Source organism: Rana temporaria, chromosome 8 (genome assembly GCF_905171775.1).
Source record: "Rana temporaria chromosome 8, aRanTem1.1, whole genome shotgun sequence".
Taxonomy (NCBI): Eukaryota; Metazoa; Chordata; class Amphibia; order Anura; family Ranidae; genus Rana; species Rana temporaria.
In genome coordinates this window covers 73,304,086-73,329,365 of record NC_053496.1, presented here as the reverse complement: position 1 = coordinate 73,329,365, position 25,280 = coordinate 73,304,086, and the positions used below count along the sequence as shown (strand labels likewise).

General features: G+C 39.6%; 1 protein-coding gene across 28 annotated transcripts in view; it reads right to left on the bottom strand.

Annotated features, from left to right (window-relative positions):
- ANK3 (ankyrin 3) overlaps positions 1–25,280 on the bottom strand; it is a 391,181-nt gene that overhangs the window by 71,110 nt on the left and 294,791 nt on the right. For 15 of the 28 annotated variants that reach the window (XM_040362029.1, XM_040362028.1, XM_040362018.1 and 12 more), the window contains 5 exons: positions 21,486–21,592; positions 16,078–16,110; positions 8,312–8,536; positions 4,834–4,932; positions 274–428 (listed from right to left, as the gene is read on the bottom strand). In XM_040362029.1, the coding sequence (XP_040217963.1) occupies positions 274–428; positions 4,834–4,932; positions 8,312–8,536; positions 16,078–16,110; positions 21,486–21,592 (619 nt within the window). The remainder of the gene's footprint in view (positions 1–273; positions 429–4,833; positions 4,933–8,311; positions 8,537–16,077; positions 16,111–21,485; positions 21,593–25,280) is intronic. The other 13 variants (XM_040362021.1, XM_040362023.1, XM_040362026.1 and 10 more) reach the window with 3 other exon arrangements.

Below are 25,280 nucleotides of genomic sequence, written 5' to 3'. Positions count from 1 at the left end.
AAAGTACTGTGCTGTATAATATGCTTTAAAGGAAAATGATTAATTTTTTTAAGGGTAAGACACGGTTTAAGAAAGACAAAAAGAACAGTAAAACAAACTGAACAACTTTTATCTTGAGGCACATGGAATGCATTTATATTTGTATTGGGTTTGAACATTATGTGAGTAAACATATCTGGCATATTTGTACTAGCCACGCAAGCATGCAAACTCTTTCATAGGCTGAATTTTACTTTAGGGTTAGTGACCCTGCAGCATCATATGTAAACTTACCTTCATCCATGCCATTGAGTAACTCTGTCAGCTCCTCCAGCTTGCAGTCATATTGATGCTCTTTCCATGACTCGCCATTCTCACTTCTCAGTACAATCAATTCTCTCTCCTTACTTCTCATTGATCCAAAATGGGGAATTTCTACAATCACAGGTCTGCATAGAAACAAAATAAATGCTTTCAAACTAGAGCACCAACAAGCATTATAGTGCACGTTTTCTGACCCCAAGCCTAAAACGTTAAAAGCCAAACATAAATGACATTTAATCAACCAATTACAAAAGCTGCATAATCCACTAAAATAGAATTAAAAATCAAATTTCAGATAGGACAAATCCAGATGGTTCTAACAATTCATCCACATTTTAATTAATTTACCAATTCTAATAACTAAATTACAATAAAAATAGAAAGTCGTGATTGTGCAGCTTTTTGTCTCGTTAATAGACAGTATCTATCTTTTCCTACAGAGGTTGTACATACGTTATTCAAGTTTTTCAGTGCAAAAAAAAAATGTACAACATCTTTATGGTAGTTTTCAGGTCCGAAAGAGGAGATTTGTAGAAGGAAAAAATATATCATCTTGTGGACCACATCTGTAAATTCCGTTTTAGTCATTTCCTATGTAATACTCACAGAATTAAACTGTTTACAGTAAATCATGAAATCTTGACATTACAATCCTTTAGACATACAAACAGTGTAGACTTGACAGATTCAGCCAAAGAAATGGACACAGGGCAATGGTGATGTCAATACAATCTTTGCAGGTTAATAGGTCAGATACTGTCTGCATATTGTCAGAGATCACATAATCAGTGTGCATGGTGTAGAACAAGACTGTTCACAGAGAAGGTATTTCATAGTAATTTCATCATCTTTTTTTCCGCCCCATATTTTTTACTACCAGTAAGTATGAAAGTACAACATAAGTTTAAAGCTAGACATGGTCTTGGAGGATTTTAGGATAAATCCATGAAACAGCTCCTAATGTTGTATTCTGTAAGAAATTTACAGAAGGTAATGCTTCATGGTTCATAGTAAGACATTACAGAAAGTAGTATTTATTTACCGGTAGGTCAATTTTCAATACAGTACTCCACGGGAATACCAAAGTAAGAAATACCTCAACTAATACCATATTGTTGAGCCATAATTTGAAGGGACAGCCACAATATTTTGAGTAGAGAGCATAGAGTGCAGAAGAATGCCAAACAAAAAAGTCTAGGTCTCTCTTTGATGTTACTCAATTGTTAATCTTATGTTTATGTCTTGTCACCATAATGTTACCTGGCAGTAACCTTTCTCCATTAGGAACTCACAGGGCTTCTACATATAGTGGACCTGTTTTGCAGCTACGAAAGTTAGCTTGGTTTCATCCTATGTTCTACTGTTCGCATACCATTTGTTTCAGAAGTGTCTTCATTGGCATCACCAACATTCGTGACATTATATATTTTGTACTTTACTAAACCAATATATCAATGTTACCTTTGAGGAATTTTCTGAAAGTCTGCATTAACAGTTTCTAAAATGCAATCTGATCTTCATCCAAGTCAAAAATCATAAATTATTGTAATTTAACAAAGACCTAGACTTGTTTTACTTTAAATTTCCATTTACTGAAAATCATTTTGAACAACCAAGGTAACTGAAGAAAAAGTATGTGACCCTCCAACCTGTAAATACTAGCGCTCACCTCACAAAATTCTCTAGCTTTAGGTTGTCTTGAAATGTAGTAATTGAAGTACTGGCCCTCTAAACAAAGACTGTTTTTCTCTAGGCTCATTTTTTAGCAAACATTCTATAAAAGAAGACCGTTTCCAGTTCTGAACACATTCGGCATAACTGTTTTTAATTCCCACATAAGAAGGGTGCACTGTATTTAATTTCAATATCTGCTCACTCTGGGGTACAAGTAATAAAGATTTAGGGTATATGAATCATACTTTTAACATAGGTCACCTCAGAATGAGTTTACAATATTTCTTACATGTCAATTTCCCACGCCGTTGCATTATCACAGTCAAATGTGGCCAGTTGACATGAAATACATGTGCAAAAACTCTTCTGATGCAAATCCCTACCTTCCACCCCCCCCCCACACTATATACCATTGAGGCTTTAATTAACACTAAAATCATTGCAAAATGATTTTCACAAAATGGATATAAAGTAACTATATGCCTATTCCTACCCTCTCTGTTTGTAGGAATGACTTTTAGTGAATTTGCCCAACCTTTTTGGAACAGGGTAGATCCCGCTATAAAACAAAAGAATGCCTGAAGTGCTGCAGTCACATGATCCTAAGTACAAGGTGTTGGAGGTCTAAGCTAGTATAACCAATAAATACCGCCATAAAACACATAAACACTAAAAAGACAATAATTTCAATAAGTTCCCTGCTTGTGTAATGTATAGGCTCTATCATTTTTTATAAAATTTCTCTGTTGAGTTAATTTCTCGTTGTCTGCTCTACTTTATCCTGTTTCTGGTTCAAATCTCTTAAAATAATTACACCCACAATAGTATCATACCATCATGATACTCACAGCAATGTCACTCTTTACTCATTTACGTAGTTTACAGACTGTGTTAAGTTTCAATATATGTTGTTTAGTTTTTTGGATGTGTAAAGTGAACAGTACAATTGCTGGGTCAATTCCCTACAACTGATTGTCATCTAATCATTAAAACACCCATGAAATCTGGATGCCTGTGGCTTGATGCATATGATTTTCACATGCTTGCCAAAAAGTAGGGCATTACTGTAAAGATTCCCATAGCTGCACAGAAAATGGTATGGTAAATATACAGTATCTCACAAAAGTGAGTACACCCTCGCATTTTTGTAAATATTTTATTATATATTTTCATGTGACAACATTGAAGAAATGACACTTTGCTACAATGTAAAGTAGTGGGTGTACAGCTTTTATAACAGTGTAAATTTGTTTTCCCCTCAAAGTAACTCTACACCAGTGTTCATTTTGGCAGCAAATTTCGATTTAGTTTTAATCTTAGGACTAAAATGGCAGTACATTTTAGCCAACCAAAATGTCCTACGTTTTAATCGACTAACATCTAATGGGTGTAATTAAATTGTAATGCATTCGTTAACATCTCTCTACAATGTACAAACTCATTATATACTGCTGGAGTAAAAAATCTAATATGTTATTATTTATGGTATTGAGGTATGAACATGCACTACAGATCAGTGTTAATTTTGAAGTCAAATTTCAATTTAGTTTTTAGTCTTAGTCTTTTGACTAAAATGGCATTTTAGTTTTAGTCCCATTTTAGTCTTTTGACTAAAATGCCATTTTAGTTTTAGTCGTATTTTAGTCATCTGACTTGTTTTGTCATATTTTAGTCGACTAAAATAGTATTAATTTAGTCGACTAAAATGTTTTAGTCATTTTAGTCGACAAAATTAACACTGCTCAACACACAGTCATTAATGTCTAAACCACTGGCAACAAAAGTGAGTACACTCCTAAGTGAAAATATTCAAATTGGGCTCAAAGTGTCAATATTTTGTGTGGCCACCATTATTTTGCAGCACTGCCTTAACCCTCTTGGGCATGGAGTTCACCAGAGTTTCACAGGTTTCCCCTGGAGTCCTCTTCCATTCCTCCATGATGACATCACAGAGCTGGTGGGTGTTAGAGACCTTGCGCTCCTCAACCTTCCATTTGAGGATGTCCCACAGATGCTCAATAGGGTTTAGGTCTGGAGACATGCTTGGCCAGTCCATCTCATTTACCCTGCTTGTTGCCTAACCATTTCAATGGATAGTCTATATGTGGTTGGGTAGCACTATGGCAGACTGTATAGATTTTCAAAGGGAGATTGGTTATGTGGAGTTGAGTGCGTCACGTAATGGATATCTTAGTGGAGCTGCATTAAAGAAAAATAGAACTTGGTATACAACCGGTACAGCATCAGGAGTAGGGACAGTACAGTTATCACTTTGCAGCATTTATTAATGGAGTTACTACACAAGATATGAGCTATGTGTCGGAAAATAATGCTCCCCCACCCTATACACACAATATCACTTTCATTTTAAATACATTTGTTTTTAAACAGCACCTAAAAATAATAATATAGCTTTAATTATTCTCTTAGAAAAGTTACAGTTTAGCAATTCTTTGAATTCTACACCAATAGCAAAATAATATAAATAGCGAATAGGGATAATATATGATTGTAAGATTTTTAGTTAATTGCAAATACCTTCTCTTGAACAAAATAAAATGCTCTCTCCCAAAATTACAATGTGGTTGATGCATCATAAACATAAAGAGAAAAAAAAACACAGCAGACGAAAAGAGCAACTTAAAATTGTGTTAGCTGTGAGAATAACATGCCTAGAAAAGCACAATAAAGTCAGCGGTAATAAAGACAAGCCACTATCCTTTCAACAACAAAAAAGCACTGAATGCCGTGACAAACTAAAAAAAGAAATATGGATGTAAAAATAATAATACAAAAAATGAAACCCTTAGATGAAATTGTATCCTTTGTTTTCATTTTAATAGTGCAGCATCCTACCCTATAAATTTTGTCCCTTGAGGCCCAAGCTGCAGGATTCGGCTAATCAAGCTCTCTCCCTCATTTAAAGGGGGGGAATTGGTAGGAAGATGAAGTTTACTGAATAAGATCCATGCAGCAAGAAGAGAAATAAGAAGGGGAGTATTAGGATTGGATGGCAACTACAGACATTGACTTCTGGTGCTACACCAGTTGTCTGGCGCCTGCTTTGAAAAATAAACAAAAATTCTGCATGCATTATAGGGACATCCATTAAGAGAAAAATCTAAAGCATAGCTGTATGCTTTGATAGAATATGTGCAACCACTATAAAGGCAAAGTATGGACAATATCATTACAGACACAAAGAATTGCCTCAAAAGGTGATACTGTGGCCTTTAAAAGGGGTTGTATTGCAACATTTTAAAACGCAGCAGTTTAGGTTTTGAGGCTTAGTTCATATCTTGCATTTGTTGTCTGTAAAAGAAAAGTTAAATGAAACAGCATATGATGGGGTTAAAAAAATTTAATGCTACAACCCTATTTATTTAAACCTCCAACCAGAAATAGTATTTCAGCTACCACTAGGCACTGGTAGTTGCAACCACTTGCCACCTTCTTTAAATCTATCAGAGACTCCAGGAGAAAGGTTTCCCTACAACAGTTTATTTCTTCACTCCAAACAACAAAGCTAACAAGGGTTTTACTTTCTCACAGCTGAATTCCAAATGGTAAAATACATAATATGAAGACTGCATTGGGGGAGAATCAACTATGAGCTCATCAATTAAATGGAAATAAGAATTCTGGTGGGAACACCTTATCACTGGAGTCTCCGAAAGATAACAAAAGAAAAAGTGAAATATTAATTTTGAGAGTAGCTGTTTATGAAGTGGTCCTGTGTTACAATGATGATCAGGTCCACTTTATAGCAGAGAAAGTCCGGAACAAAGTTTGGGAATGCAAACTCAAATGTTACACTGTTTGTGCATTACGGCATAAATATAAATTCATAAGTCTAACAGTTCCCAATAAACCCTCTGCTTGTAGATGTGTATTAATTGGTTTTGGGGAACCAAAAGAAAATGCAAAAGCGGAAGGATTTTTCAGATTTGGAGGGCCATGTTAGTACAATGGCATTACATGATTTTTCAGTCAGTGCTAAGCTGTTATCCTTTTACGGTGTAAATCCCATCTCTTATTGTTGATACTTGTACTTCTTTAACATCTGAATGAAACTATTTGAACAGAAACTATGGCTCCAAGGGACAGTGCTAAGCTTTCTATTAATTGTATAGTCGCAAAGTATGAACAAAGTCTAAATATATGGAAGCTAATTTTCTTCAAAAAGTATTTAATTTAACCACTTCAGCCCTGGACCATTTGGGTGGTCAAAGACCAGGCCCTTTTTGGCTCCCAAACAAAATTCGTCCTTTTTTTCCCCATAAATAGGGCCTTCTTTTGGTGGTATTTGATCGCCTCTGCGGTATTTATTTTTTGCACTATAAACAAAAATAGAGCGACAATTTTGAAAAAAAAAAACAATATTTTTTACGTTTTGCTATAATAAATATCCCCAAAAAACATATAAAAATGTTTTATTTTCCTCAGTTTAGGCCGATATGTATTCTTCTACATATTTTTTGTAAAAAAAAAAACACAATAAGCGTTTATTGATTGGTTTGTGCAAAGGTTATAGCGTTTACAAAATAGGGGATAGTTTTATGGCATTTATATATATATATATATATATATATTTTTTTTTACTAGTAATGGTGGCGATCAGTGATAGTTTTCATGACTGAGACATTATGGCGGACACACTTGACACTTTTGACACATTTTTGGAACCATTGTCATTTTCACAGCGATCAGTGCTATAAAAATGCACTGGTTACTGTGAAAATGACACTGGCAGTGAAGGGGTTAACCACTAGGTGGCGCTGTAGGGGTTAAGTGTTCCCTGCATAGTGTTTATTACTGTAGGGGGGGTGGGCTCTGTGTCACATGACACTGATCTCTGCTCCGAGTACACAAGCATCTCCCTGCTCTATACCTCCGTGAGACGATTGCGGGGATCCCCGCGGCCATTCTGCCGACATATATATACAGTGAGCGGTCCTTAAACAGTTAAAGACTAACACCGTAATGTGATTGTGCTGTAGCATTTTCCGGATTGTTTAAATTAAAAGACTTGGCATACTGCAATGATCAATCATCCTAATGCCGCGTACACACGATCGGAAATTCCGACCACAAAACCAAGGATTTTTTTCCGACAAAATTTTGACTCAAACTTGTTTTGCAAACACACGGTCACACAAATCTTGTCGGAAATTCCAAACGTCTAGAACGTACAACTTTACGATGAGCTGAGAAAAATGAAGTTCAATGATTCCAAGCATGCGTAGGATTTTTGTGCATCGGAATTGCATACAGACGATCGGAATTTCCGACGAGAACTTTTGTTGTCGGAAAATTTGAGAATCAGCTCTCAAATTCCGACAGCAAATGTCCGATGGAGCCTACAGGGTCGGAATTTACGACCAAAAGCTCACATCGAACATTTGTTGTCAGAATTTCCGATTGTGTGTACTTGGCATTAAGCTGGCCACTGAGGGATTGAAATTTGGCTGGTTCAAGAATTTTGATCCATCTATGGGCAGGCTGGTTAAACTAAAGTCGATCTATCGATCAGCTTCAGTACAAGCAGCCTGTTATTGTAATCAGTGTATTCTGACAGCGGGGTAACCTCTCACTGTCAGAATACAATAGCGCAGCAGTAGAGATTCACAATCGGTGTTGATGGGGGAATTGAGTGATTTTCTTTTATTCAACCTGTGGCAGCTGGAAAGAAAATTGCAATATGTCTGGCAAACTTAAAACTCACTTGCTGAATAAAGAGTTGCAGAGGTAAAAAATGGCATATTATTTTTAAAAGCTTAAAGGAGTTGTAAAGGCATATATTATTTGTTTTGCTCAAATGACTGTTTACAGGGTATAGAGACATAATAGTTAACTGATTCCTTTTAAAAACGATTAAAAATAGATAAAAAACAATCATATAATGTACCTTTAGTTTCAGTTTCGTTTTTGCATGTTATGCTGCCTCTGTGCTGTATAGAGCCATAGAGAAGTGAGGGTTTGAAAACGAAACTAGAATCTCCCAGTACTGTGGTCCAAAGGAAACAGACAACCAGGAAGTGTCCAGAACAGAGCAGAATTACAGCAACATCAGAGCAAAAACGAACAATGAGGACATGAAACCAGCACTGCAGTAAGGTAAAGGAAGCTATTTAGCTAAAAAAAAAATCCTTTAGTGACACTTTAAGAATGTTAAATGCCCATTGCTGTTCTATTTAACCATTATGCATCTGTGCCTATACATAGGTTGTACATTTGGATGTCACTCGGAAATAATCATGTGCAGATTTACTTCAGATATGTTCTCAAAAAACATGGTATTGACAGTCAAGGATTTAAGGTTATAAGGACTTACCCCAAAAACTGAGCCCCTGATGGGCCCATTTCAACCAGCCGACTTGCCAGTCCTTCTCCTTCTACCATTGGTGGGGGAGTTGCTAGTTTGTGCCTTTTGACCAGACGGCAGGTAATGCGAGTAGGTGCCGTGCATTTTCTTGGCGGTATGACAATTCTCATTCCATTGTGTCGACTCCCTCTCATAGAACCTCCACGTGCATCCACCATGAAGCTAACCAAAAAACTACAAGATACAGAATTTTGAGTGTTAGGCTTATTTTAAAGGATGGGAACACCTGACAAAGAACAGCATCCATAACAAACATACCAGAGTTAATGTTTAATTTCCCCTACAAACATTTTCAAATCGTAAAGGAAAGAGAAAAATTAGAACACTCAGCAACAGAGCAGATGATCATTCAATTCAAAAACATGTGAATCAGTGCAGAATGTAAACATTTTTAATTTGAATTCCATGCAATTAAATGTGCAAAAAGACTGTCAAAAAGTGAGACCGCAAATGATGATTTATTGTTTCCGCTGATCTTTATTTGCCAGAGTCACAGGAGCAGTCCGCACATTTCAGGGGCTCGCCAGTGCTCATCAGGGCTTGCAATGACTTAATAAAAGTCTGTTATCATGTGTAGGAGGGATCATTCAGGACACTAGTCAGACAGCACATGAAGTAGGATAGCAAAAAACAAGACATCACATATAAAACTAGATGGGGTAATTACCTAAAGATTCTGTCTCAAAAAAAAGACTGTTCTTCAGACAAAATAACAATTGTGACAGCATAATTAATACAAAACTAAAACATGCCATATGGCTTAATTGAATGTAATAATCATTTCTTCTTTTCTGAATTTAAAGTACTTATTCTCAGGTTGTGTACAGCTATGGAGACCAGGCCTTAAAGTGTTACTAAACCCGGTACCCGGTAATATGAAAATAGTTTATCCGCCCCCCCCCCCCCACACACACACACTGTGCCCACACCTTATAAATCTTTTTTTTTACATTAAAGCGAAGTTCCACCTAAAAATGGAACTTCTGCTTAACCCACTCCTCGCCCCCTTACATGCCACATTTGACATGTAATTTTTTTTGGGGGGGGGGGTGGGGGCTTCAGGAGAAGGGGACTTCCTGTCCCACTTCCTCATTCCGCCGAGGGGCTGGAAAGGCGATTCGCTTAATCGCCTTTTCACAGCCCCTCCCTGTAGGCGAGTGCCTGTCCAATCGGACGGCGCCGTGCCGCTCGCGCATGCGCACTGCCGCTCGCGCATGCGCAGTGGGTGCCCGGGCGTGAAGCCGAAAGCTGTCACTGCCGGGTGCCCACACTAAGAATTAAGACGCCGGCCGGCAAGGGGGGGCGAGGTGCGGAGCCCCGGCCGGCGCGTCGCTGGAGCCGTGGAGCAGGTAAGTGTCTGTTTATTAAAAGCCAGCAGCTACAAAAAGTGTAGCTCGCGCATGCGCAGTGGGTGCCCGGCCGTGAAGCCGAAAGCTGTCACTGCCGGGTGCCCACACTAAGAATGAAGATGCCGGCCGGGGAGGGGGGGGGCGAGGAGCGGAGCCCTGGCCGGCGCGTCACTGGAGCCGTGGAGCAGGTAAGTGTCTGTTTATTAAAAACCAGCAGCTACACTTTTTGTAGCTGCTGACTTTTAATAAGCTTAAAAAAAAGGTGGAAAACCCCTTTAAAATATTGCCACTATATACCCTGTTGGATGATCTGTATATCACAGTTACATGATAAACTGCACAGTTTCTCCAGTGCTGAGATTTTCACAGCAGCCTTTATGCACGCCCTCATGTGTTTTGTCAATATCATGTGATCTGGCTAGCTCTCAAGCCTTGTACACACGTCCAGTTTTCCCGACGCAAAGCTGCGAGGAGAGCTTTTGGCCAGGAATCCCAGCCGTGCGTGTGCTCCTCACAGTTTTTTCCGACGGGAAAACTGCCCAAAAACTGCCAGACAAAAAAAGAGAACCAGCTCTCTTTTTTCCCGCAGGGAAAACTGGCGGACTTTTGCCTGGCCGTTTTTGGCAGTTTTCCTATGGGAAAAACTGCGATGGAGCATCCATTTAATGCATGTCTCATTCACTGCTTTTTGCTGTTGTCGAAGAAAATTTAATTTTACTGTTTGATTATAATTTATAGCTGTGAAGTTTTTTCTAACTTCTATATCTATTAACTACTATTATAGGTTCTACCTCTGCAATATGAACAATGCCTTTTACCCACCATATACTGCACCCCATACCAGCCTTTCTTAACCAGGGTTCTGAAAACCCCTAGGCCTCGTACAGACGACCGGATCTATCCGCTGGGATTGATCCGCGGATCAGTTCCAGCAGATAGATCCGGTCGTGTGTACGTCCGAGCGGACATTTCCCAGTGGATAAAAATCCAGCCGACGGATTCCCAGCGGATAAACATTTCTTAGCATGCTAAGAAATCTATCCGCTGGAATCCAGTCCAGCGGACTGATCCGGTCGTCTGTACAGACTCACCGGATCAGTCTGTCCGCTCCCTCGCATGCGTCGTAATGATTCGCTGCGTCATCGTTGCGGCGACAGCGCGACACGTCACCGCGGATGTATTCAGTGCGGATTTCGATCTGATGGTGTGTACAACCATCAGATCCAAATCCGCCAGAGGATTTATCTGCTGGAAACGGTCCGGCGGACCGTTTCCAGCGGATATCCTCTCGTGTGTACGGGGCCTCAGGGTTCCTGTAGAGGTTGACTGCGGTTCTTTAAACAATTAACAATTTCTGCCTCTCAATAAATTTAACACGGACATCAATGATCTATTTTTCTATCTCTAAAGGGGGAGGGGTTCTTCCAATAACCACAAATATAAGCATCATACAACTAGGTCGGGGGCGATAGGATCCCTTAGCCCCCCCCCCCCTCCTCGTTTTTGGATATAATTATTTTTGAAATTTTGAAGGTGAATTCTGCTCTAACCTTTCACCGACGAGATACGTAATTTACGCATCTGCATCGGCCCCTCCTCATCGCCCACCTCCCTGCTGCCTTCTTGGACCTGTGTGTGTCCCAGAAGATGATGGGCCATTCAGAGAGTGCAGCGCAACTGATGCATGTGGGAAACCGGCTGTGAAGCTTGAAGGCTTCACTGCCGGTTTCCCTTAGTTGCAATACCGGTGCCTGCACCTGAGCCAATGGATAAATCCGCTTCCGGGGGCTGACATTGCGGGATCCCTGGACAGGTAAGTGTCCTTATATTAAAAGTCAGCAGTTACATTATTTGTAGCTGCTGACTTTAAAATTTCTCTTTTAGAGGCTAGAACTACGCTTCAAAGGGGAGTTCCAGTCCCCAATTATTTTTTTTAAACACTGCTCTGTCACTGTCAAAACTGAATCTGACCAACTACTGTCATAATTTTATAATTCTAAGTTGGTAAAATACAGTATATGTTTAAATGATCTTATCTCATCATACACTATTCAACTTCATCGTTTGGCTGGTGAAGCACAAATATTGAAAGTCTTTATTTAATCCAAAGTAGATCCTTTCACAATATGAAAGTATCACTGTTGAATATCTATTGCTTTAACCTTTTTGAATATTTTACCCAAAGGGAGAAGATCATAAATCCGCATTGGCACCTCTCCAAGGCTGTCTCTTGCCAATAACAATGGCCATGAGATTGGTGTCACCCCTCTAAACAAACAATACTAGGCAACTATAAAGGGCAAATATAGTTGTATAACTGTTACAACAGCCATCTTTTCCAGTACTCTGACAACGGGTATTTCAGGTTTCTGACAAAAGACCAGGGAGCTTTGAGAACAGTGTCTAAGTTTCAGATGTTTTCCTACTCAGTAAAGCCTGGCAAGTCCTCCAACCTGATTATATACTTTGCTTCTTCTTAATTACAACAGTAGTTTTCCATCTATCACACAATTAAGACAGAAATCTGCTGGCAACAGCTACTGAGAGTGAATTCAAACAAGCAATGTCTGTCTCAGACACACAAAGTGCCTTTGATTTGAACTGGTTTATGAAATGAGGGACAAAGTCATCTGACAGGTTATAGGCTATCCTCAGGTTTCCCACACATTGTGTTATGTGAAGCCTGAGCAGCTAAAACCTTCCTGTGCTCAAGCAAACAAAACATCTCTATTGTATCTCATTGTGACAGTTAAATTAAACAAGAAAAGATGTAGCTTTAGGCTTTGTTTCATTACCTGAATCAAACTATAAGTTTGTGTTCTACGTTACTCTCTCTGCATGCACAAATCCTGATTACCTTAAAAAAAAATGTTTTAAAGTGTATTTTGTGCGTGTACTCGAGAAAGGAGCCGGACTGCAGGAGTTGGGAGTAGGCAGGCCTCCCCCAGAGGCAATCTGCCACCTTTCTCCATGCCCCAGGTGGCAATGGTGGGTGTGTGAGGGGGTCCTCCCACACAGCCCGCCCTACCTGCTCCGCTTTGAAGCCCAACGGGGCAGAGGGACTCCCTATAAGGGAGTGAGAGGATCTAGCCCGCTCAACCAGCCCCGTTAGTCCTTCGCCTCTCTTTTTAGAGACTGCGTGGTCAAAGTGCGTGCATGTTAACCCAATTATTTACCTTTATTTCCTGCCCTGCTGTTGGGAAGTAACAGAGACATAGACAAAAAAAACCTGACAGGGGTTCTAGCATTCTCCTACTTTTTTTTATTTGTGTCTGTGCTGAAGAGTTCCTCTCACTTGCTATCTGGTGAAATGTCATCAGCAAGGCAGGATTGGGGATAAACAGATGCCACATGGCAGTAAAAACCTAATGAGGTTTCTAACCCTTCCTCAATTTATCAAAAAACTAAGAAAACAAAAGCTTTGGCTGGACACACACTTTACTTTCAATGGGCCAGATTCACGTAGAAGTGCGGCGGCGTAACGTATCGTAGATACGTTACACCGCCGCAAGTTTTCATCGCAAGTGCCTGATTCACAAAGCACTTGCAATGAAAACCTACGCCGGCGGCCTCTGGCGTAAGCCCGCGTAATTCAAAGGGGCGTGTGCCATTTAAATTAGGCGCGCTCCTGCGCCGGACCTACTGCGCATGCTCCGTTCTGAAATTCCCGCCGTGCTTTGCGCGAACTGACGTAATTTTTTCGAACAGCGACGTTCGTAGCGCACTTCCGTATTCCCGGATGTCTTACGCAAACGACGTGAATTTTTAAATTTCAACGCGGGAACGACGACCATACTTTATACAGCACATAAGTGTGCTGTGTAAAGTTAGGGCACCCAAAACGACGACTAACTTTGCGACGGGAAACTAGACTAGCAGCGACGTAGCGAACGCGAAAAACTGTCGTGGATCGCCGTAACTCCTAATTTGCATACCCGACGCTGGTTTACGACGCGAACTCCCCCCAGCGGCGGGCCGCGGTACTGCATCGTAAGATCCGACAGTGTAAAACAATTACACCTGGATCTTAGGGCTATCTATGCGTAACTGATTCTATGAATCAGTCGCATAGATACTCTGAGAGATACGACGGAGTATCTGAGATACTCCGTCGTATCTCCTTTGTGAATCTGGCCCAATATATTTATTGATAAAAAGCAAACAAGAAGCATGAGCCGTAACAAATTGGGATTTGAACATTTAGAACAAGTTTACCCTTAAGGGATGTGACTTTCAACAAGTATAACAATTAGAGATCCCATTATACACATCCACAGTTAGACCTGTTTTTTTCAGAGCTCATTAGCTTTTTTGGACATTACACAGGTGCACTTCTGCTGTATGCTCACTGCCCGTTGGCTCCTGGGATATAAGCGTCATCAATCCCAGGTGTCAATTGGCAGCCTCCACAATACGAGTGCGCCATGCTTTGTATGCAATGTGCATGCGTGAGATCGGGTATCCCGGAAGAGCTACTCGTGGGCTTCAGATGCCCACACTGAAGATGGGAGCGCGCTTACTAAGGAGGTGACCGTGACTACTTTGCACAACTATGTAACAAAAAAGAGTTAATGTTCCACACATTTTTTCAAAAGGCTGGAACTCCGCTTTAAAGGCCATCCAAAAGCAAAACCGCTCATTTTGTCTGCACATGTCAAAAGACGTGCTGTGCAATCTGTTAAATTTGCTTTGAAGCTTTGTTATTTAGATTGCCAACTGATTATTTCCTCCCCTTAATGATCTTTGATGTTCCTGAACATTAAATTAGTCCTCAACCCCCCCCCCCCTAAATTCATCAAGAGGGAAAGATCAGAGGAAACCCTAAAGGAATGACATTTGTTTTGCTACAGCCTTATGTATCAGAAACAATTGCCATTTTTTTAAATTAAAATACTGTTTTTACTCTATTTCATCCTGTGGTTAATATCAGCACTAAAATTCTCCTGCAGCCTTTTTGCAGTCACTTCCTGTCCACTGCTGACTAGAAACTGCTAAGTGTAATTTTTCAGGACAGGTTTAGCTATGGTAAGAACATGCTCGTTCAATGTGCATCAACATGACTACTTGTACATATCGTATTTATCGGCGTATACCGCTCACTTTTTTCCCCTTAAAATAAGGGGAAAATTGTGGGTGCGCGATATACGCCGATACCCGCTTCCCGCGCTGTGTTTATACGCCGCCGCCGACATATACCGAGCGCAGTACACTCGGGTACACTCGGCCAGGCTCGGCTCCCCTCGCGGTCACGCCCTGTGCTGCCTCCTAGCCTTTATGCGAGAGGAGCCGAGCATGGCCGAGCGTGCCCGAGTGTACTGCGCTTAGTATATGTCGGCGGCGGCGTTCAAACACAGCGCGGGAAGCGGGGATCGACTCAAAAACAGCCCAGGAGAAGTGGGGAGGACACCACCAAGGCCGCAGACGGACGCCGGACCGGACAAGGCCGCCGATGGACGCCGGGCAAGACACCGACGAGGGGCATTCAAACTGTATTTTCTTTTTTCCTGAAATTTCCCTTACAGGTTGGGGGTGCGCGCTATACGCCGGGGCGCGCTATATGAAGATAAATACGGTACTAATGCCACAAAGTAGTCGAAAAAAACCGACGTCTTGCATACACACATACAATGGCACTATAAAGGGGAAGTTCCATTCGGATGGCGCCACCCTTTGGGCTGCTTTTGCTGATTTCGTGTTAGTAAAAGTTTGGTGAGAGACAATTCACGCTTTTCAGTCTGTTACAGCGCGGCAAATGTGCTATCTCCATTACAAACGCTAGTTTTACCAGAACAAGTGCTCCCGTCTCATAACTTGCTTCTGAGCATGCATGTTTTTTTTCCCGTCGTTAAAGCCTACACACAACCGTTTTTCACGACGTAAAAAACTACGAGAAAAAATAGAGCATGTTCTAAATTTTTAATGCCCATTTTTCACATCAAGAAAAATGCTCTGGAGCCTACACATGATCGTTTTTAATTACCAATTAAAAAAAAAGGCATTTTCACATCATGAAAAACGGTCGTGTGTACACGGCATAAGAGAGTGGGACTGATTATTATCAATATTTGACATGAAGTACCTGAACAAGGGCCTTCATGTCGGGACTCCCAAGTATTATTCTAATGAAAGCAGCAAATGTAAACATTTAGCATTATATTAACACATTGAAGCCTATGAGATTTAAGTAACTACAGTATGTGAAGTGAATGCCTGTCTATCCACATGCTTGTATAGTATATTACAAAGTTACTGGTATTAATAAAGATAGAAATACAGTGGGGCACTTAGCTAGAAATAACAAAAATAAGTTAGTACAGTTAATACAAATGCAGCAGGCAAAAACCACACACTGATCCTTATTATCACCTTGCATCATACACTGGAAGAGTAGAATAATAGCTGAAAAATAATATAAAAAAGCAAAACGAAAATCATATAATTCAGCATAGAGCAAGCAAAAGTCATGTTAGACTATATATCTGCATGGTACTGCAAAGGAAAGAAATGCAACTCTGCCCCATGAAACCTTAAGACAAACAAATCAGGACAACATACTGTATACTGTAGTTATCTTCTGAACGAAACAAATATATATATATATTTCTGACCTCTAACCATTCATAAAAGCTTATGTTTTTTTTCCTCCCCAAACTGTCTTTGCTCCAGGGGATGAAAAGACGCAGCTTTTTGTATGCACATTTATGCGTCTGATAGAATGCATTAATCTGTGAACAAGCACACCTCTTTTAAACACACAACTTATTTTTTTTTTCTGCTTCTAAATGCTCCTGCATCTAAATGCCTGTAAACACCATTGACACATAGGCTAACAAAGAGGGGGTGTTTAGAGGCAGAAACAAAAAAGTCAATTGAGCCCTGGTTCACACTGGGTACGATTTGGAACGATTTGAGATGCGATTTCAAAAAGTAGTTCCTGTACTACTTTTTGCGATTTCGGGCCGCGATTTACATTAAATTGCGGCCGAAATCGCGGCAAAATCGCGGCCGCGAAATTGCGGTAAAATCGCGCATTTTACCGCGATTTTGAATTCGCAGCAGTGTGAACCTAGGCTAAACGCCTGTAAAAACTGTGTTTTTGATGTCCTGTGTGTATGAGGATTTACAATGAGAGTAAATGTTGTTCACACGGCACAGTACATTACGCATAGCACAAAACACTCATGTGCTGGTGTACAATGCAAATGTGCACTGCAATGCATTGCTTTAAAGTGGATGTAAACCCTCCACACACCCAGTGAAGTGAACAGCCTCAGATGATACACAGAGATTAACCAAATATCCCTACATAGGTTTTATATGTATATCTGCTGTCTTCACATTTATATACTGTTTAGAAAGTTGAGATGTGTTAGGAGATTTTCTCTTCCTGGTTAACACAGAGTGTGATGTCTGGGCATACAGCCAAAATAGCTAACATTGCTGATTGGAGGAAAGGCACACACCCCCTCTCATCATAGGCAGAGACTCTCAGAGCTGTTTTGTAATAGAAGCTGCTCTCTGCTAATCTATTTTAGCAACCTCCTTTGACAAAAGATTCAGGCTGCTTTTGTCTAAAAAGTAAAAAAATATGGCAGGAGTTCTCAGGCTCATAACAGAGGAACCGTTCATAAGAGAGCTATAAGACTTAGCTCATTGAAAACAGATAACAAAATACTGCAGATATATGTGCTCAACTCAAATTTCATAAATCGGGTTTACATCCACTTAAATGTATCGCTTGATTTTTTTTTTTTTTTACTTCTTTGTTAATCCTTTGCTGCGTTGCAAAAAAAGGTAATGTCTGCATCATTTTATCACAACAAAACACTAACACAGACACAGCATATTGGTGTGAACAGGCACTATACAAAGCAATGCTTTTTGCCTTGTCTTTGGGTTGGGATTGCATTGGGAAATGCTGCCTAATGGAGGCCGTGGTGTGAACAAGTTCTTATAACATAGTACCACCATTAAAAGAATCATGTTTGTAATTTTTCTTAAAAAAACAAGCGTATATAACCGATGTATATAAAAAAAGGATTGAGGGAAGTGAACCTAAGACCCTAATGAGCTGACTAATTTCCTAGCTAGTGGATTCTAGATAAGCACAGCGTGTTGACTTCTAGTTGGATCATGACGGAAACACTAACATTATCTTCAGCATTGTTTTTTGGTACTTATGTCATCTAACACTATAGGGCTTCGGTAATGTGAAGGTCAAACGTTTAATAACCCCTAGAAATCAATCAGAAAAACTTTTACTGCTCTGACTTCAAAAAACAGAAATCAGATTGGTTGCTTTGAATTACTGCACTAGGCCAGCACACTTTTATGGCATCAACCAATTATAACGTGACCTACTGTACTGTTCCAGAGGAAGTCTAAACAAAACTTGATAACAACTGTAGACAATTTATTCTCACAGAATTAATTTTATTTAAACTAAATATAGCTACTGGCATTGCTTTTTTATTAAATTGCTAACATTTAATTAAAATTTAATTAATACACCAACCATTGCAAATGAGAGCAATAAAGTAAATTTACAGAATAATTTATAATGAAGAAAGGATAACCAATGTGGTGTCCCATTACCTATTTAGTAGAACGGCAGAAATTTTTATCCTAATCTTTAATTGCCTATTTATTGACATTATGACTTTGCAATATAGGAAATGTTCTAGTTCTTTAAAGGGGAAATAGAGACAAACGTAGCTGTGGATTGTGTGTAAACATATAGAAAAATGAACAACACTAATAGAAGATCAATACATTTTTTACAACAATGATTAAAATTTACATAAGCAGAGAAGACTACGGATAATAAAATACTACTATTTTTTGTTCACATTGGATGAAAAATGGTTATTAAAAACACCAAATGCAATCTCGACCCGTTTCGAACATCATATTCAGGAGTACATGTGAGTAGATTCAAAATGCTGCAACCCCAACATTTGTTTATAAGGTACATCAACAGGTAGTATAACTACACTATCCAAACGAAGACCTCTATCTTATAATGGAAATAATGGAAATTCACATGGAGAAACAAGATAAACTATTATTCAACAGGTAGTGTTGTTTCAAGCACAGAGATTACACAAATCCCTTGATAGTGTGTCAGATACTACTATACAGGAGATCAACAGTCCACAATAAATCTTTAAATAACTACTATAAAAAAATCAGGAAGTGCATTCTCACAGGTTCCTTCATACACTGAAGGTGAAATAAGTCTCCCACATATAGAATATTTATTAAAGTAGATAAGAGGATGATCAAGGCATAACATGCATGATCTCAGGTTTAGTCATAATAGATATATCCAATTAAAATATCCAATTTGAAAAAGCTCAACCTGAGATCATGCATGTTATACCTTGATGATCTCCTAATCTACTTTACCAAAAATGCTATATGTGTGAGACTTATTTCACCTTCAGTGTATGGAGGAGCCGACTGTTGATCTCCCGTACCATATGATCTGATACACATCAAGGGATTTGTGTTAAGTAATCTCTGTGCTGGAAACTACACTACTTGTTGAACAATAGTTTATCCTGCTCCTCCATGTGATTTTTTCCTTATGGGATAGAGATTTTCTTTTGGATGAGGATTCCAGCATTATACTACCTGTTGATGTAGTATAATGCACTCTGAAGGAACGGCCGCCAGTGCTGTTTCTTCAGGAGTGCGCACCATGACTGGCCAGTCACACAGCCGGAGTTTGCAGCCTCGGAAGGAAGACCAGGGAAAGATGGACGCGGCCTGCAGTGGGGTCGGTGCTTTGTTTGCAGGTAAGTGCTCATAATGTGCTAGTATGCGATGTATACTAGCACATTATGCATTTACTTTGCAGGGAAAGGGGACATTTTTTTTGGAAGAGTTTATTTCCTCTTTAAGAACAAGTGTTGGGGTTGCAGCATTTCTACTCGCAAGTACTCCTAAAGAAGAATGTTTGAAACACGTTGAGGTTACATGTGGAGTTTTTTTAACCATTTTCTAGCCAATATGAACCAAAAAATAAACATATTTTAATATCTGCAGTATTCCCTACATATGTAAAGCCCTGTACACACAGCCAAGATTCTCGACAGGAAAAAACTGTTGTTTTTCCTGACGAGATTCCTGGCAAGATTTTCTTGCCGGCCGAGTGTACAGACGTACGATTCAAAAGAACCGCCGTTCTTTTGAATGGCACGAACACAGTGGCGTTATAGACTACGACGAGCATGCGCTGGTCATATTCAATGCAGCCGCCGCCATCTTGCTTCACCCTACCAATGCCTTGGAAGCTACTCAGCATGCGTCAAAGTCATTTAGAGCATGTGCGGGTTTCCATGGAGGCAGGTAAGTATACAGACGCTTGGGTTTCTCGGCAGGAAAACACGACGAGAAAATAGAGAGCAGGTTCTCTATTTTTCTCGTCTAGATTCTGGGCAGTTTTCTCGACGAGAAACCTCAAAGCCTCATACACACGCACGGTTTACTCGGGAAGAAAGCTCTGCCAGCAGTTTTCTTGCTGAGAAAACCATGCATGTTTACGAGGCTTAAGTCTTAATCATTGATGTAATACATTTCTTAAATGTATGCCAGTGTTATTGGTCTTTCTATATGTCTACACACAATCCACGGCTACCCTTTTCTCTATTTTTATTGTAAACTTTATGTGGATGTAAACATATAGCACACCTTATCAATCTGAAAACAAACATTTAATTATATTCTTTAAAAGGGAACATAGGTCTACTACATGGCACTGTGTCTAAGGCTACATTCCAATGCTGGACACTACCGTTGCCTAACTCTTGTTGCCAACGCGAGACATGTGACATTATGAGTGATGCTGCAGAGGTGTGTTCTCCCAAAACTATCAAGAGATGGGCAACAGCCATCTCCAGTAGATTTGTGTTTTTTTCTGGCTTAGATATTAGCTGTCCATCTATGCTTAGTTCCCTATAACACAATATGTAGCCTGTTAGTGCTAATAGCTATCTGAAGATGCTAGTTGCTAGATGGTTATTCTGACCCAACTGCTTCAATACGTACAAGTATGAATGTGACGAAAATCGGAGCTCCTGAGCTTTATGATTTTTACTGGTCAGTGAGTCAAAGTATTGATGCCAGAAGGTCAGCATGATATCCATACAATTAACATTTTCAGTACATAGTCAGCGATAGCAGACTAAATATTGCCCTATTGATGTGTTTCCTTTTAGGCTTTACTATACAAGAGGATACGTAATTGCACTGCTGCATGACAGAGAATCATTACTAGTGTTCTATAGCTGACAGGGGGGTTGATAATTAACTGTAGAGGCCAACAATAATCCTAAATGCATTTATTGCAGGTCCCTGCAACTCAGACAGTATCTCACATTCAGTTGATAGTCACTTAGCCCTAGGCATAATCCAGCATTCACAAAGTCCAAAAATCGTATCCAATATAGAAAAGTCCTTATATAGACCATGTAGATACCGCATTTTAGTAAAACTATTCTCACACAATATGGCTCATTTGTAAACAAATTAGTAATGGTACATCTCTAATTTACCTGCAAGTTTTGTACATTTCCCCTAATGATGTTTTTTGGGGTACTAGTACTTGTTATGGATCATACTTACCTCTTCTGTTTAAGTTCATGTGTAATTCCTGAAGATCACCCAAAATAAAGTAAGGGGAGTATCCATGTTTGGACTGCTCCAATCTACAGTCACATTTATGTGGCTGGAGAGCATAATCAGACATTAAAAAAAAATGTTCAACTTACCCAGAATGCACTGGACTTGAGACGAGATTGACATTGTCCAACGTGTCCGCAGCCCAGCTATAGTGTCTAAGTGAGTCTGAGTCAAATTCTCTTGTAAATGAAAGATGCTGCAACATACAATTTTAAAGACTGTTAAAAAGCAGGACGGATATAATTATTTAATAAAATAATACATTAAATGCTTAGAGACCAAGGTTATAATCTCAGGACTGCCAAGCTAAGTGCTAACTTGAAGCTTTCCCTGATGCTTTCTGGGCAAAAAGAAAATTATAACTTTAAATAGAAGTATTGTTTTTTACATTGGAAAATAGATACTGAGGGTTAACAGCACTCTTGGATGTATTCATGAATGTATTTTGAAAAATCCAGGTATGCAATATTTAAATAGAATGAGTGGAACTTCAGAACATTTCCTAAAGATGTCATACAATAACAAAACACAATTACATGCAACCACTGTCTAACCTCATGTATAATTAATTAGTAATAGTGGTGGTTGAGACCAATGTTAGAAACAATTGCATTAAAACTGAAATACTGTTTAAAGCCAGGACCAACATCAGTAAATATAAAAAGTATGTTTACACCAGGCCCATATGTTTTGCCATGTCAGATCAATATGTCCTCTGTTACTATCAATAGTTCTTGATTCAGCCACTCAGCTTGAAGTGATGAAAGACAGCAAAAAGATTGGGCTCGTTAAACCTGAGAAGTAGACAGTAAGTTGCAAAAAGTGCCTTCACAAAGGGTCTGGCACACAAGATGCAAAATGTTAATTTCTTCTGATCTTTCCCCTCAGTCCTTATTGACATGTGCAATTGTGCATTACAATACACAGACTTTGCAGGCAGACATCTATATACACTGCCCTTACCCGACAGTGAATGACTGAGAATTTGCAACTAGTTCACTCAACTGGTCATTCAGCGGAGCTTAGAAAGTTTAAGCTGAGACTTTGTACAATTAAAGACTAATATAAAAGCTGCTCTCTTCTATGTGCAAAGAATGAAGACAGCTTATCATGCTCAGAGTATTCCCTTGAAGAATGTAAGGCATGTGCATATGAAGACTGAATTCTGAATGAGTAGGAAATTCCCATGCTCCACAAGGATAAACGTGTGTTTACACACACAAACAAATACACACACTGTATAAATGTATAATTGCACAATTAAGAGTCAATATTTTTTTTATATGCAAAGCTGAAATCAGAGTATGGCCACAGTATATATAAGGCCCTGGTGCCCAACTTGTGGCTCAGTAACTGCATGCTGTCATTTGGCACTTATTTGGGCCCTCAGGACCCCTTACAGATAGTCATACTTACCTTTTGCATGGAGCAGCCCCGATCCTTCTCTTCTCAGGCCCCTCTGCCAGTGCTTCTGGCCCCTCCCCCCTTCTAAATGCCCCCAGTTTCTCTCATGCATGCTTGCTCCCAAGCCGCCTCTGTGTGTCTTGAAGTGTGGCTCAGTCCTTCCCCCTACTTCCTCCTTACTGGCTGTAATTAACAGCAGTGGGACTCAATTGCTCCCACTGCTGTGTCTCAGTCAATGAGGAAAGAGAGACCCAGGAGAGTTTTGGCTCTTGTGCGTTTCGCTGAATTGGAATCAGGCTCAGGAAAGTCTTAGGGGGTGGCGGAGGAAGCTGCACACTGAAGGTTTTCTACCTTCTTGCATAGAATGCATGAAGGTAAAAAACATTTCCCCTTTACAATCACATTAGGTGACTCGCTTCATGTGATACACAGCGACAAAACAAATCTTCCTACATATGTTGTATCTCTGCATCTACAGATCTTTTAAAACACCCAGATCAAAGTATTTTTCTCAGCAGCAGAAAGAGGGACAGAGATCTGATGTCACACATACATACTGCAGAGCTAGAGCACATAGGCCCTGTAATCTGAAATCTGGGAAGGAACACACCCCCTCTAACAGGCTCATATAAAAACATACAGAGTATGAGTCACCTGATGTGTGCTATGGGGGGGTGGTCTGTCTCCAGAGAGGGTTTGGTGTTGACATAGAGTATTATCAGAGAAACGCTTTGGATAGTGGCAAATATAAATTATAGGGATGTACTTTCTTCATTTTTTATGTTAGAGGTTTACAACTAACTAGGTGCTTACTCAGGCCAGTGAAGAAAAAAAAAATTATACTGACTTCTAAGAGCCCATTCACACAGGGGCAACACGACTTCCAGCACAACTATGGGTACAAGTTGCCTAGAAGTCGGATTGAAGTAGTACAGGAACCTTTTCTGAAGTCGCAGCGACTTCAGTAGTGTACATTAAGACGACTTCCATTCATTTTCTTGACCAAGCGACTTGGGGCAACTTGGGGCGATTTGAAGTCGGATCCCAGGTCGCCCCAGTGTGAACCAGCTCTAATAGCTAAAGGTTTTTTTTTTGTTTACACTATCTTGCTCTATTTTGGTGCTATCCACCCCCTTTATATTTTTAGGTTTTATTTTTTCGTCTAAACTTATTATGGATCTTGCTAAAAGAAATATCAGATGTGGCACAAGTCAGGGCTGTAGAGAGCACACATTTGGAAGCTTGATTTGTAAAAGGGCTGTAATAGCAGCAGTCTTTATGGGAAGAAAGTTGACAACTATTGCAATAAGGGCTAGATTAAAGGTGGAGGCTTAGTACCACACTTGGCATCTTTATTTTATGATGCCAGCAATATCCTGATTCAACAATATCAATTTTCTTGTATCCATATTCTAACTCTCTGGTTGTAACAAAGGATTGTTTTGTCTGTACCAGGAAAGAGGTACGTACAAATTTCTTTATCAAATAGGACGATCATCAGTAGCAATTTCACTTTGAACAGCCCTGGAAGCTTACAATGGGGTAAAACGTTACCCCATTTTCTCCGTTAGCTACTTTTTTTGCACAACACAGACAGGAAGCAAATATCATTGATTCCTCCACCACGCATAGTCTTTTGTTGGCTAAATCTACATGATGGAAACTTTAATGTGTTTACTATACAGACTCATACAACATGGCTAATCCTGTTTAAGTGGCTTACAATTACCTTTAGTACAGGTGCACCCAAGGATGTTTTCCTGCCAAGAGCTTTCTCTTTTCATTAATAAATGTATTATTTATTCACCTGACAGTTGTTTTTAGCAGGACTGTAAGACAGTGTCCTGAAGTTAAGCAGATGGTTTCCGAATACTGCCCTGTAATGGTGTGATTAAAAAGTTCTCTTATTTCGAATGATTATGTTATAGAGCTGTATAAAAGGGTCAGATTTGTTTTCAGTACTGTTCTTGATATTAATTACCACCTCTGTGTGATCCACTGTTCAGTCACTTAAAAACAGAGAAAATGAAATGTGGTTCTAAAGGCAGAAAGTTTTTTTTACTTTAGAGCATTAAGGTAAAAAAAACTTTCTTGCAATATGCATAAGAGCAGAGGCTCTCCCCACCTCACTGTCTCAGACACAGCAGACACAGCATAGGGAGCCATTAGGGAACCCGAGAAGAGGAGGCTCAGGGCTGCTCTGTGGCTCTGTGCAAAACCATTGCACAGAGCATATAAGTAGATCATGTTTGTTATTTTTAAAAAGTTAAATTTATTCCTACAATAATTTTAAAGAAATGCAAAGTAGTGTTATAAACTATAAAAAATACTGTACACTTCCCTTATAAGGCATTAAATTAATCATTGCAACATTTGGATGTTGGCCAACCATAGGCTTCAGTGTTCCATTATACTTTTCCCAGCCATTTTTGCTCAGAGGATTTTTTTTTTACTTAAAGTGTTACTAAACCGACAACAGT